Source organism: Marmota monax, unplaced genomic scaffold (genome assembly GCF_021218885.2).
Source record: "Marmota monax isolate L192 unplaced genomic scaffold, Marmota_monax_Labrador192_F-V1.1 WCK01_AAM20220418_F8-fsc00125, whole genome shotgun sequence".
NCBI classification, from domain to species: Eukaryota; Metazoa; Chordata; class Mammalia; order Rodentia; family Sciuridae; genus Marmota; species Marmota monax.
Genome location: NW_026695235.1, coordinates 10,908,399 through 10,922,612, shown reverse-complemented (window position 1 = coordinate 10,922,612; position 14,214 = coordinate 10,908,399). Strand labels below are relative to the sequence as shown.

Below are 14,214 nucleotides of genomic sequence, written 5' to 3'. Positions count from 1 at the left end.
ATAATACCTAAAGCAGAAGATAGAAAATAATTAAAATCAGAGCTGAAATCAATGAAATTGAAACAAAAGAAGCAATTGAAAAAATTGCCAAAAGAAAAAGATAGTTAATTGAAAAAACAAATAAAATTGACAGATCTCTAGCCATGGTAATAAAGAGGAGAGAGAAAGCTCAAATTTCTGTGATGGAAAAGGAAATATCATAACAGATAGTACAGAAATACAGAATATAATTAGAAATTATTTTCAAAATTTGTATTTCAAAAAAAATGAAATATATTGAAGGCATTGACATATTTCTAGAGTCATATGATTTGCACAAATGGAACAGGATGTTATACTCAATTTAAACAGATCAATTTCAAGTGATTAAATAAAAAAAGCCCTCAGAAGCCTACCAACCAAGCAAAGCCCAGGACAGTTGGATACACAGTCGAGTTCTACAAGACCTTTGAAGAAGAACTAATACAAATACTGTTCAATTTATTTCAGGAGATAGAAAAAGAGGGAGCATTTCCAAACTCATTCTATAAGGCTGAATCCAAAACCTGATTCCAAAACCTGATTCCAAAACCTGACTCCAAAATCAGCCAAAAACACAGCATCAAGAAAACTTCAAAACAATATCTCTAGTGAACATAGATGCAAAAAACTCAATAAAATTCTGGCAAATCGAATACAAAAACATCAAAAAGATAGTGCACCGCGATCAAGTGGGGTTCATAACAGGGATGCAAGGTTGGATCAACAAACGGAAACCAGTAAATGTAATTCATCGCATCAATAGACTTAAAGAGAAGAACTATATGATCATCTCAATAGATGCATAAAAAGCATTTGACAATATACAACACCCTTCATGTTCAAAACACTAGAAAATCTAGGGATAACAGGAACATATCTCAACATTGAAAAAGCTATCTATGCTAAGTCCCAGGACAACATCATTCTAAATGCAGAAAAACTGAAAGCATTCCTTCTAAAAACTGGAACAAGACAGGGATGTCCCCTTTCATCACTTCTATTTAATATAATTCTTGAAACACTGGCCAGAGCAATTGAATAGATTAAAGAAATTAAATGGATACGGATAGAAAAAAGAACTCAAATTAGCACTATTTGCTGATGATATGATTCTATACCTAGAAGACCCAAAAAATTTCACCAGAAAACTTCTAGAACTAGTACATGAATTCAGCAAAATAGCAGGACACAAATTGAACACCCATAAATAAAAGGCATTTCTGTACATCAATGACAAATCCTCTGAAAAGGAAATGAGGAAAACTACCCCATTTACAGTAGCCTCAAAAAATAAAATAAAATACTTGGGAATCAACGTAACAAAAGATGTAAAAGGCCTCCACAGCAAAAATTGCAGAAAGCTAAAGAAAGAAATTAAAGAAGAACTTAGAAGATGGAAAGTTCTCCTTGTTCTTGGATAGGCAGAATTAATATTGTCAAAATGACCATTCTACCAAAGCATTATACAGATTTAATGAAATTCCAATCAAAATCCCAGTGACATTCCTCATAGAAATAGAAAAAGCAGTCAAGAAATTCATCTGGAAAAATAAAGACCCAGAATAGTTAAAGCAGTCCTTAGCAAGAAGAGTGAAGCCGGTGACATCACTATACCAGAACTTAAACTATACTAGAGAGCAATACTAACAATACCAGCATGGTATTGGCACCAAAATAGACTGGTAGACCAATGGTACAGAATAGAGGACACAGAGAATAACCCACATAAATACAGTTATCTTATATTAGACAAAGGAACCAAAAATGTACATTGGAGAAAAGATAACCTCTTCAACAAATGGTGCTGGCAGAACTGGAAATCCATATGCAAAAAAAAAAAAATTGAACCCCTATTCCCACCATGCACAATACACAACTCAAAGTGGATCAACGACCTGGAATTAAACCAGAGACCCTGCGTCTAATAGAAGAAAAAGTAGGCCCACATCTCCATTATATCAGATTTAGGCCCCTCATTCCTTAATAAGACTCTTATAGCACAAGAATTAATTAAAATCAAGAATTAATAAATGGGATGGATTCAAACTAAAAAGCTTCTTCTCAGCAAAAGAAACAATCAGTGAGGTGAAGAGAGAGCCCACAGCTTGGGAGGAAATTTTTACCACTTGCACATCAGATAGAGCACTAATCTCCAGGGTATATAAAGAACTCAAAAAGCTAAATACCAAAATAACAAATAACCTAATCAATAAATGGGCCAAGGAACGGAACAGACACTTAGGTGATATACAATCAACCAACAAACATGAAAAAATGTTCAACATCTCTAGCTATTGGAGAAACGCGAATCAAAACGACTCTTAAGATTTCATCTTAATCTAGTCAGAATGGCAGCTATTAACAGTGCAAACAACAATGAGTGTTGGCGAGGATGTGGGGAAAAAGGCACATTCACACACTGCTGGTGGGACTGCAAATTGGTGCAGACAATCTGGAAAGCAGTATGGAGAATCCTTGGCAAACTTGGAATGGAACCACCATTTGACCCACTTATCCCACTCCTTGATCTATACACAAAGGACTTAAAAACAGCATACTACAGGGACACAGCCACATCAATGTGTATAGCAGCATAGTTCACAATAGCTAAACTGTGGAACCAACCTACATGCCTATCAGTAGCTGAATGGATAAAGAAAATGTGGTATATATACACAATGGAATATTATTCAGCAATAAAAGTCAATAAAATCATGACATTTGCAGGTAAATGGATGGAGATGGAGAATATTATGCAAAGTGAAGTTAGCCAATCCGCAAAATCCAAAGGGCAAATGTTTTCTCTGATATAAGGAGGCTGATTCATAGTGGGGTAGGGAGGGGGAGCATGGGAGGATTAGACGAACTCTAGATAGGGCAAAGGGAGGGAGGGGAAGGAAAGGGGCTAGAGGTGTAAAAAAGATGGTGGAATGAGATGGACTTCCTTATCCTAAGTACATTTATGAAGACATCAATGGTGTGAATAGACTTTGTGTACAAGCAGAGATATGAAAAATTGTGCTCTATATGTGTAATATGAATTGTAATGCATTCTGTTGTCTTATATAACAAATTAGAATTAAAAATTAAAAAAAAAGAAGAAAACGAAAATTAGTAATAACTATATAAAAAGAATGTCATTGGGTTGGGCTCGGTGGCACATGCTTATAATCCCAGTAGCTCAGGATCTTGAGTTCAGGCAGGAGGATCTTGAGTTCAAAGTCAGCCTCAGCAAAAGTGAGGCACTAAGTCACTCAGTGAGACCCTGTCTCTAATTTTAAAAATACCAAAAACAGGGCTGATGGTGTGGCTCAGTAGTTCAGAGCCCTAATCCACCCCTGAAAAAGTGCTTGTATCCAGAGACCTATAGATGTTAGCACTGAATGTCTCTATACAGAGGGGTGTTATAAATTATTTAATTTTAAAAACAAAACTTATGTATAATTTTATTAAAATGCACTGAATAAGTATATTCCTACATTTATTAATATGTAGTAGAGTAAAACTGGTTTTGATGGAAAAAAGCAAAAAGAACAACATCCAGCTTTCTAGACTCCTGGGAGGGATGTAAGAACCTGACTCAGCTGCTGCCTGCTTTCAAGCTCCGGATTCAGGGGCCTGTTGGTGGGTAGGGACCTTCTGCATGGCTCCTGGCCTGGTGGCTAAGGCTGGCAGCCTTAGTGTCAGGGACCCAGTGCTGGTAGAGGGAGCCCTCCCGCCCCACGCTGAGCCCTCCTCCCTTCCTGCAGCTGAGATGCCCCAACCTGGCTCCTGCCTCCTGGATGGAGGAGCATCATCCCCAGAGCAGAGTCCACCCGAGTGGCCCTCCCTTCAGGGCAGCGAGCATCTGGTGCTTTGCAGTTGTGGACAGGGGAAAGAAAGATGGGTGGAGCTAGGCCCTGGAGAGCCCTCCTATAGCAAACAACCCAGAGAACCTGTGCACACACAGGGGTATAAATGGGCCGTTCTTGTGCAATGACACATCCTGTGTGTGGTCCTCAAGACGCCCGCTGTCATGGAGGCCAGAGCGCTTTGGCTGCTGCTGCTGGTCCTGGCCCTGGGGTCCTCTGGCTGGGCTGAGCAGGACGTTGGCCAGTGTGAGTACCACTCTGGTCCCCGATGTCAGGGTGGGGACACAAGAGAGGGAGAGACTGGCAGGCGGGGTGCCCTTCTGTGGGCTCCAGAGTTGAGAAACCCTCATGCTTCTACTCCACGTCAACTTAGTGATCACCATTTGTCAGATACAGACCTGTTCTTGCAGCACCCCACATAGAGGGTCTTATTGTCCCTGTGTCACACTCAGGAAACTGAAGCTCAAGAGTCAGCATCTCTAAGGCAGCCTCCCTGTGGGTCAGGATTGAATACTCGATTGCACCCAGGCTTGCCATGGGGGGCAGCTGGCACCCAACTGCCACCCCGGTGCCTTCTTCACCAGATTTTCTTACCAACCATAGAAGCACTGGAGTAGAGGCTGCGGGCTGGCCCGGGGCTTTCCCACGTGCTCCATTTCCTCAAGGAAGAGTCTAGTTGTCATGGCACCAGGTGGACCTTTAGGCTCATGGAGGCAGGCCTGCAGGATTCGGGACCCAGAGAGTCAGGGCCCAAGGTGCAGCCATGTCATGACAAGCAGACGCTGTGGGGTGGCGGGTGCCGAGGGGCAGCTACAGCACCAGCACCTGGCTGACTTCCCCGAGGACAGGGCATGTCCTGCACACGGCCATTTCTAGACAAGGGGCAGGTGTTGCTGCTCAAACAAGAAAGGGGGCTTGGTCTCGGCTCTGGGGACCTGGATTCCCCCAGGGCCTGATGGAGGTACCCAGACTTCCTGACAAGGTGAAGGGAGCATGCCAATGAGAGCCACCAGGGCAACACTGGGTCACCGGGTGTGGCCTTCAACAGCCCAGGTCCTTCATTCCTGGGGAGAGCCCATGCTCCCAGGGGCAGGGAGGCGCCATCTCTGAGCTCAGGAGTGGGCTAAGGGAGGATGTGAACTTCAAACTGAGGCAAACACCTGGCCCCAAGCCCTGGGGGTCTGGCACTGACCTGGTGTTGTTTGGGCAGTGGAAAGCCAGTGTGTCTTCCCAGCCAAGGAGAGGGTCAACTGCGGCTACCCTAACATTGACCAGGAGGCTTGCACCAACCGCGGCTGCTGCTTTGACTCCAGCATACGAGGGGTGCCCTGGTGCTTCAAGCCTCTGCAGGAGGAAGGTAAGGCCCAGCATGTGACCACAGGTGCCTGGTGTCTCAAGGCCCCCATCCTTCCTGGGCCCTAGTGGAGACATGAAGACCCCCAGGAAGGCCCACCTGCCTGGGCTTGGGCAGGACAACCAGCACTGTCACTGTGACTATCTGTGTGTAGAGCCTCTTATCAGGGGCCCTCTGCTGAGGGCAGCTGGTAGCCACTGGCTGGTCCCATTTGTCCCCTTTCTATATTATACATAAGAGGGACGCTGTTAAAACATGTTCTAGGTTAAGGAATCCTGTGGAAGGAACCAGATTAAACTGACCCACAGTGAATGGGGAGATATGCAGGTGTGGAATGCTGAGCTATTTTCTGCAAACCAAGCACCCAGGGTCCCTGTCATCTGTGACTTGCTCACAGCAGCTGGTGGCCATGCTGGTGTGGTGTCCTGGTGCCTCCCTGCACCCCAACCTGCTACTGACTGCCCACTGGGTGTGCCTCTCCTCCCTCCTCCCTCAGTGGAGCAGGGGTCAGTGGGGGTGCAGCACAGCCCCCTCTTGCTCTGGGAGGGGCCCTGTGCCTGAGCCAACGACAGATGGCGTGAGCACAGGTGGTTTGCCATCCTGACTCCATCTGGGCCCCACCCCACCAGGTCTTGGGAGTGCCTGTCTGCTCAGAGCCATCTGGCCTCCCAGGGGCCAGCTCACCTTCTCAGAAGGACCTGCCTTCCAGAAGCACCTTCCTGGAGTCAGAGCCAAGGGGCCAGACTTGGCTTTGTTCTGGGGCGGCAGGGAGGAGGCTGAGCTCCAGCTGCTGCAGCCTCTGACCAAGGATGGTGTTTGCCTCCCGTCCTGAGCACAGCCAGGGGAGGAGGGCCGGAGAAGGCTTGAGACCCGCCAGGGAGCTGGCCAAGCCCCTGCTGGCTGTCCACCTTCCTCTGCCTGCCCTCTGGGGACTCCGCCTCTTCTTTGAGTGCTGGCCAGGGGTCCTGCCAAGGCGCACCTCACTTCTCCATTGCCCTGATGACCTGGGTCCAGTTATTTCCCATAGTGACCCTCCATGGGATAGGCAGCTGTCCTCACAGGCTGTGGGGACACTCCGTGTTTCCCTGGAGACCCGGAGGGAGGCTTCAGAGAGGCGCTGCCTTGGAGACCACCCTGCCTTGGCATCCAGGCTGGGCAGGGTGGGTGGAGATGGCACCGCTCACCCTAACGCCTGTGCTTTGTCCCCAGAATGCACATTCTGAAGCTCTGCTCTCTGCGGCCTGGGATGGCACCTGCCTGTGGATGGTGGCTGGCGGAGGGGGCTGCTCATCACGGCTCCCCCTGCTCTGGGCAAACGCGTCAGCTGAACACTCGTGTCCAGGGTCTGCTGTCTAATGAATAAAGCTCTCATGCTCAGCATGAGGACCGTTCTTCATGCCAAGCCTCTGCCCTGTGTTCCTCTCTGCCCCCTTGCCAGGCTGTCTCCTGGCACCCATGGGTGGGGTGGGCTGGGAGTAATCAGGGGTCTCCCAGGACTGGTCTGCCCCAGGCCCTGGCAGGCAGATAGAACGAGGAGCTGCGACGCCTTGGCTGCTGCCCTCAGTAGCTGCCCACATGAAGGAGGCCAGGGGACCTTCACTTGGCTCCTTCCTCCTAAGTTCTGAAAACCATGTCACATGCAAGTTTTTAAAAAGCTGTGCCTGCCTTTCTTGGGGAAGACAGAAGTCAGGAAGTCCCCTCACAAATGGGAGCTTCTTGCATTTGTTGGCAGGTCAAGTTTAACCCCGAGACCCTTCAGATGGCCTTCTTTCCTTTTCTCTTCCATGAACACGGGTCTGCTGTATGCACCAGTCAAGGAGTGTCACTGACCTCCTGTCCCATTCAGTGTCCCGGCCTCTGCAGGGGAGGCTGTCGCCTGCCCTCCCTGGGGCAGCCTGGCTCTGCACTCACCCTGAGAAGGCCCCAAGTGTGCCCAGGATTTGCCAACACTCGGCCCCCATGGGGACTGTCCTAAGGGGCATCTGCCCTGTCATGGTGCAAAGGCCAGAAGTCACCTCTGCCCACAGGGTGGGGTTGCTAGGTGTCCTCCCCCTGGGAAGGGACACTGGGGCCCTAGGCAGCAGCCTTCATTCTGACCCTATGCTGGGACCCTGACCTTGCCCTCCCACTCCCTAGAAGTGCCACAGAACTGCCTTTGGCCTCTGAGGGGGGATCTCTCTTCAGGTACTTGTCCTACGGCTGGGACTGAGAGGACGATGTCAGGAAGTCCTGGTCTTAGGATCCAAAACCTTCCTGTCCCTTCATAATGGTCTGTGGGGCCACCTGTCTGACCTCAAGAGACCCCCAGCACCTGGGCGTGCACCAAAGGCCTGCCCTGCACTTGAGGAGGGCTGCAGCCGTGCTCGCCTGGCCATGTTGCTGCCTGGGTCCTGTCCCCCTCTCCTCACAGATTGCCCAGCCCTGAGGCTGAGCCCGATCACAGCTGCAGGGATGTGAAGTTTCCCTGGCCCTGGGCCCAGCCTCAGGCCTCACAGCTGCTGAGACCCCTGGGCTGGGTCAGGAGCCTGAGCTTTGTTGACTTCCCTCCCTGACCTGCATGTGCCCTCACCCCTCGCCCTCCAGCAAGACATCTGTCATGGGAAACTGTCCACCTGTGTCTCCAAAGCCCCCCTTACCTGCACCTGCTGTGCCAGGACTGCCCTCCCTGACCTGGGCTCAGGTGCCCCCTGTGCTGTGCTCTACCTGGCCTTGGTCTCTTGTGCTTCCCTCTGTTCCCCTGACAGTGACTCAGTGCCACCCAGAGCCTGCAGCTGGGCAGAGCCCTCCTCCTCCCCCACAGAGCTTCTCCACCTCTCCAGTGAGCTTGTCCCCAGCTGAGCTAGCACCATGGCTCACACAGGTTCTAGAAGTTTCTCTCACTACTCTGTGTGTGCATTGAGTTTGCTACTGTAACAGGGTCCACTTTAGGCTTGGACTTGGCCCTTGCTGCTCAGCCACTGCTCCTGGTTTTTAGAATGGACCTGTTTCTTTCTCTCCCTCTCTTGCTCCTCCTCCCTAATCTCTCCCTTCCCTAATCCCAGGGGAAACAGGGTCACCTTTCTTCCCCACCCTAGGTAGAGTTATCCGTCCCTGAGCCCATATCCCTATAGGAAAGCAGTAATCCAGACGTTGGGGATGGCACCAGAACATCCCAGAAATGACTATCTCCCAATTAACAAGTGAATTACAACTGTAACAGAGAGCACTTTTTCCAAATGTAGGCTTTGAATCACCTCTTTCAAAGTCCACTGCTGTGGCTGGGGGACAAATCACAGCTCTGAGACAGGATTTCCCTGTATTTCTCCTTTGCTAGCAAAGCAATAAAGCCTCTATTTCCTTTTTCTAAAAACCTGTGTCCTCGTCTTTGGATTGGCATCAGGGAAAACTGGCTGGGCCTTCACTAACAAGTTTGGCAACCCAGATGGGAGTTGAGAGCAGCCTCCCCCTCCCCTCCCCTCCCCTCCCCCCTCCAGCTTCCTGGGGCAGGCCTGGCTCTCCAGGGAACCCACTTCCCTGCTGAGGATGCAAGGTGCTGGTGAGCTTGTGGAGAGCCAACTGCAGGAGAGTTAGGAGATGGGTGAGTTTGCCTGGGGTTGAGCCAGAGGAGCTGTACCTGTGAGCAAAGCAAGGGACTGAGGGGCCATCCCCAAAGCTCCTTTTGCTTCAGGGAACTCCCCCTGCTCTCCCTGAGTGTACAGTTTGCTCCACTTTGAGCAAAAGGAAAGTGAACTCAGGAAACACGTGACACCCTTGGCCACTTGGTAAGTCCCCTGGCTTGCATGCCAAGATCCTGAATCCACACATCTGATTGCTCTGTGTGGGAACATCTGATCCCCTTTCTGGGGATCACACAGCTAGTGCCCAGGATGCAATCAAGAGACACCATCTACCCGAGACAGATGCGGCTGTCTAACATTTTTCCAAAAAAATGGAATGTAGAATTTGGCAGTGGGGAAATGTAACAGTGTCCACTTTGTGCTTTGAATATAGCCCTGTTGCTCTGGCACTGGGACTCATGTTTAAAATGGACATGTTTCAGGCTGGGGATGTAGCTGAGTTGGTAGAGTGCTTCTCTCATGCACAAAGCCCTGGGTCCATACTCAGCACCAAAAAAAAAAAAAAAAAAAAGTCATGTTTCTTTCTGTTCCTCTCTCCCTGCTCCTACCTAATCTCTCCCACTAACTAATCCTAAGAGAAACAGGAATACCTTTCTCCCCACCCTAGGCAGGGTTACCTGAGCCTGAGCCCACACCTCCATAGGAATGAAGTAATCTAGAGTTTGGAGATGGCACCAGAAGATCTCAGAAATGACTATCTCCCAAATTAACAAGTGAGTGACATGCCAACAGAGAACATGTGGAACGTAGCCTTTGAGTCCCGTCTTTAATAGCCCCCAGTTCTTGTTGGTAAGCAGAATCACAGACTTTAGGACCAGAGATGAAAGAAAAGTCAGGAACCGGGTGATGGGTGAGTGAGGAATGAAAGACAGAGACCAGGCAGCGATACACAGGAGAGTTTACTTGTCACAGCTGACAAACAAAGGCCACCTCTCCATAGGTGGAGAGAGGCAATAGAGGCTTGCTTCCACGAATGTCATGGGGCAGGCTCAGGGGTGAGAGCCAGGCGGGTTGTAATGCAGGAGGTGGGGGGTGGGTCGGTGTGAGGGGGGAACCTTTCTCAGAAAGGCCCTTGGGCAGGAAAGCGAAACTCTTTCTTAAGATGGCGACTGTCACTTAAGGAGCAAAGCCACAAAACTTGTTTTCCATTTTTCTCAAAACGGTGCCTTTGTTAGGGATAGGCATTGGGTACAAGGACCCAGTTTTCAGCAACCCCCTGGTGTGCACACTGAGACCCTGGATTCCACAAGTGTGGTCTCTCTCTTGGGGACATCTGTGGCGCCACAGGAGCAGGAGTCAGGGCTCAGTGGGACTAGAGGACCTGGAGACTTTCACTCCCTTTTGGTCTGTTGCAGGTTCTCCTCTGTTGGTTGGCCTTGGGTGTGTGGATCCTTTCTGGCTGTCTGTCTTTCTGTTTTGTTCACCCATGGAGCTGGGGGTGGCCTGTCAGAGGAAAAGGTAGTGTGAGAGATTGGCACGTGCAAGTCTGTGTCAAAGTGGCTGTGTGCCAGGCATGGTTTCAGGGATCCCGTCTGTCCCTCTTCCTCTTTTTGGATCTCTCTCTGGCCTTTAAGACAGGGCCATGCTGAGGGGATCTTACTGGCAGTCTCTGTGGAGAGGATCATGGTATTCCCAGCGTTACCATGTGGTCAGGGGCACCCCCCAGCTACAGCTTTCACAGCTACAACTCATCCCTACTGTCAACTGAGTGTATAGGGGGTCCTGGGTTTTGAGCTCTCTCTCAAGCTCATCTAAAGCCCCCAAAACTTATCCACTTGTGCAATCAGATGTGGCCTCAATATCCTTTGTGCGCCGACTCTAAATGGCCTCTTAGTGGCACTCTAGATCCCAATATCATCAGGGATCTTTTCAACTACCGTGAGTGTCTGGGAAAATGGAAAGAGATTTCATATGTTCAGGCCTTCTCCTCCCTACGTTCTAAGCCCTCTCTCTGCAACTCCTGCTCTCCCGCACAAGTCCTCTTAGCTCTCACCTCCTCTGCGCCTGCTTCCAAAGGGACAGAAGACCCTACCCAGGACTCCTTCTCCTTTGACCAGCGGATGAGCCCTGCCATACCACAATTCTGTTCTAGTGAAGCCTCTGCATCAACTGTCCCCACGCCCCTCTGCCCTTCTCTCCTCCTGCCACACGCTCACATATTACCACTGCTCAACCCACATCTCTGTGTCCTCTACGCCAGGCGGCTGGGTGGATGGTGTAATTGGGTTCATGTGCCTTTCTCTTTCTCAGATCTTTCACAGATGGAAAAGCGTCTTGGGTCCTATACTTCAAGTCCCACCACATAGACCAAAGAGTTTCAATTCCTGACTCAGTCATATAAGTGGACCTCCCGCCATGTCCATGTGATCTTGTCTAACACCCTCCAGACTCGCCTGCCGCTCCCCTGACCCTCCACCTGACCTCAGGACCGTCCCCTATTCCGTCTGCCAGTGCCTCCCCTTACTCCGTCCAAGGTGGACCCTACTGTCTGGGATGTTTCCATTCCTTCTAGGGCCTCACACCACAAGCCCATTCACATCCACCTCAGAGCTTTCTGCAGAGTGGCCCTGGCAGGCTCCTGACATAACCCCTTCCTGACCCAGGTGTGTGTGACTCGCCCTGGGCCACTTTACTTCCCTTGGTGCCAGTAAGTCCATCAGGTTGTCCCATGGACTTTGACCTCCCCTCTGGGGATTCGAGCTGCTTTGGGACCCTGGCCCGAGGGCCCAGGACCACCCACCTCCATTCACCTAGTGTTCTCCTTCTCATCCACACTCCTGCGTGACTTCGCCATTTCCCTCCCCCTCCTCACAAGTCTACTCCCTAGAGACACCAGTGACAAGTCTCCTCTCTAGAACTTAGACGTTGGCACAGCACCATCCCTTCCCCTTGGCCACTTCACTCTCGGGTCTTGGTTCTCAGCTCCTCAGCAGAGCTCACGAGAGCCCTGGCCAGGCCTCTCTATGGGCAAAGCCCAGGACTAGGAAGGTAGTGGGTGACTCCTTTCTCTCAGCCCCAGACTCCAACTCGCCATGGGCAACCCCCAAATCCCATGGGACTCACCTCTCAGCTGCCTCTTGCCCACTTAGGCCTACTCTCTTTGGCTCCTGATCTGAAGGCCCTTCAACCAATCCAACCTTCCAATCTTCATGACTTTGGCAAGTGCCCAGGAAAGTGGAGGAAATCCCTTATGTGCAGACCTTCTCCTTCCCCACTCTAAGCCTCCCTTGGCTCCTCCTGCTCCCCCACCCAGCTTCTCCTTGCCACTAAAGCTCTGATTCCTCCAGAGACCCCCCTTCTAGACAAAAAGGGACCCATGGCCCTCCTACCTTGTGGAGACCTGGGCAGCCAACTCCCCAGCCAAGGCCACACTGACACTGAAACACAAAGGACAGACTCAGCAGGCTTGGTAAGAGGCTAAGGGGGAAAGTGTCAATTTGACTTTTCCCTTGGCTACAACACAGAACAATGACCTCAGAACTTTCTCTCTCTCCCCGTCTCCCTGATCTCACACACCCCCTTCAACTTCATGTGGCTGAAAAGCAGGGATTTGCTCTAGGGGTCCTCAGACATGTTAGGGCCACCTTTGCCCCTGTGGCTTTCCTATCCAAGGTCTTGACCCCCCTGTTTGGGATGGGCCCTTTGCCTACGAATGTTGGCCAAAGCCTCTCTACTCATTAGGGATTCAAAGAAACCCACCTTGGGGCCCCACTCACCATCCTGGCTCCCTGTCACCTAAAGGATCTCCTCACCTACCAGGGCTTACACTCCTTACCCCTGTCACCTTTGATCTCTACAGGTTTCCCTGGTGGGAGATCCAGTCTCACTGTCCACACCTGCTCACCTTTAAACCCTGCTACCCTCCTCCCGCTCCTCAGGACCCTTCCCCCCTCCTCCTCTCACCCACTCATGCACTGAGACTCTGGGGCAGCTCCTTCCACACCCCTCCCACACACAGGAGGCCCCTGCTCCAGGCCACATGCACAGGGCCCACAGATGGCCTCTCCTTCCTTCAGGAGGGCGTCGTCAGGCAGGGTCTGCTACCGTCTCTCTACCCTCGGCTGTGGAAGCCGCTCCCCTCCCCAGTAACACATCCACTGAGCAGGCTGACCTGGTGCCCTCATCAGAGCCTTCACTGTGGCAAAGGGGGCCTCCCCCAACGTCTACATGACTCTACTTTCCACCTACTTCTCTCCACTCTGCTTCGTGGAAGGAGCGTGGATTCCTGACCACCAAGGGGACTTGAGTTACTAATGCCCCTTGACCTCCGTCTCCTTCAGGGCTCACAGCTTCCTTCTGCCACTGGATCTGAAGGACGGCAGCTAAGTAACCCCTTCTCCAGTGGGTACCCCTTTTCCTGACCTCTCTCCTTGTCATAGGCCTTTGGCAAATGCTTGCCCCCTGAGTCATTAGATTTATTTGAGACCAGATGCAAAGGATCTCTAACCCAATTGTGAACCAGCTTCTGTTTAGGACTTCCAACCCCTCACCAAAATTGGGCCGTCTGGACTCAGCATCACCTGGCACCCCTGACAATCCCCACTACCTCAATAAAACCCTGTGCCCCTAACAAGGGTCCAGGTGCCACTCTTTCCCAGCAGGAAGAAGCTACAGAATATCGATCTATGCCCCTCCCCCGTAAGAGTCTCAATAACAAACAAAAAATGGGAGAAAGTAAGGTCCTTGCTTAGCCTCTGGATGGCCATCTTAAGTGTAGCCGCCTCTTTAAGAAAAATTTTCCTTTCCCTCTGAAGAGCCTTTGTGAGACAGACTCCCCACTTCCTCACACCAACCCCCCCCTTCACCACCCACAGTAGGACCTGCCCAGCTCTGACCCCTGAGCCTGCCCCATCAAAGTCCTGAACCCCGAGCCTGCTCCGTCTCTCCGTCTATGGAGAGATAGCCTTTATTTGTCAGCTCTGACAGGTGAACTCTCTGACCAGTGTCTGTCTGGCCTCCGTCCTTCATTCTTGCTCCCCATCTCACAGGTTCTAGCTTTCCTTTCACCAAGGAAACAGACAGCTGGCTCTCATGGTCCTCCTCAGGGCCTTTACAGCAGGAGGAAGCCAGGTGTGGCTGTCACCTCAGTCCCATTGAGGAGGGCTCCTTGGCACAGGCGCATGTCCCCAGGCAGCACCCATCCCAATTCCCAGGAAGCACCCAGCCTGGCTCTCCCTGTCCTCACAGAATGACTGCTCTGCAGATTACCGCGCCTACCCACAGCCCCCACTCAAACATGCCCGTGTGGTGGCGTGATGCACAGGATGTGCCCAGGGATTTCCAGGTGGGTTCCCTGCAAGAGCCTCAAATGTCATCACAACACCTCAGCAAAGACAGAGGGGACCTGGTGGTCACCTGTATCAAAAGGGCC

At 50.9% G+C, this 14,214-nt stretch overlaps 1 protein-coding gene across 2 annotated transcripts in view; it reads left to right on the top strand.

Annotated features, from left to right (window-relative positions):
• Positions 1–4,018: 4,018 nt before the first annotated feature.
• LOC124089147 (trefoil factor 3-like) overlaps positions 4,019–14,214 on the top strand; it is a 28,586-nt gene continuing 18,390 nt past the window's right edge. Inside the window, exons 1-3 of one of the 2 annotated variants that reach the window (XM_046439118.1) lie at positions 4,019–4,118; positions 5,083–5,229; positions 6,436–6,622. In XM_046439118.1, the coding sequence (XP_046295074.1) occupies positions 4,037–4,118; positions 5,083–5,229; positions 6,436–6,449 (243 nt within the window). In that variant the 5' untranslated portion in view covers positions 4,019–4,036 and the 3' untranslated portion in view covers positions 6,450–6,622. Of the gene's footprint in view, positions 4,119–5,082; positions 5,230–6,435; positions 6,623–14,214 lie in introns of those variants that run through there. The other variant, XM_046439119.1, reaches the window with a different exon arrangement.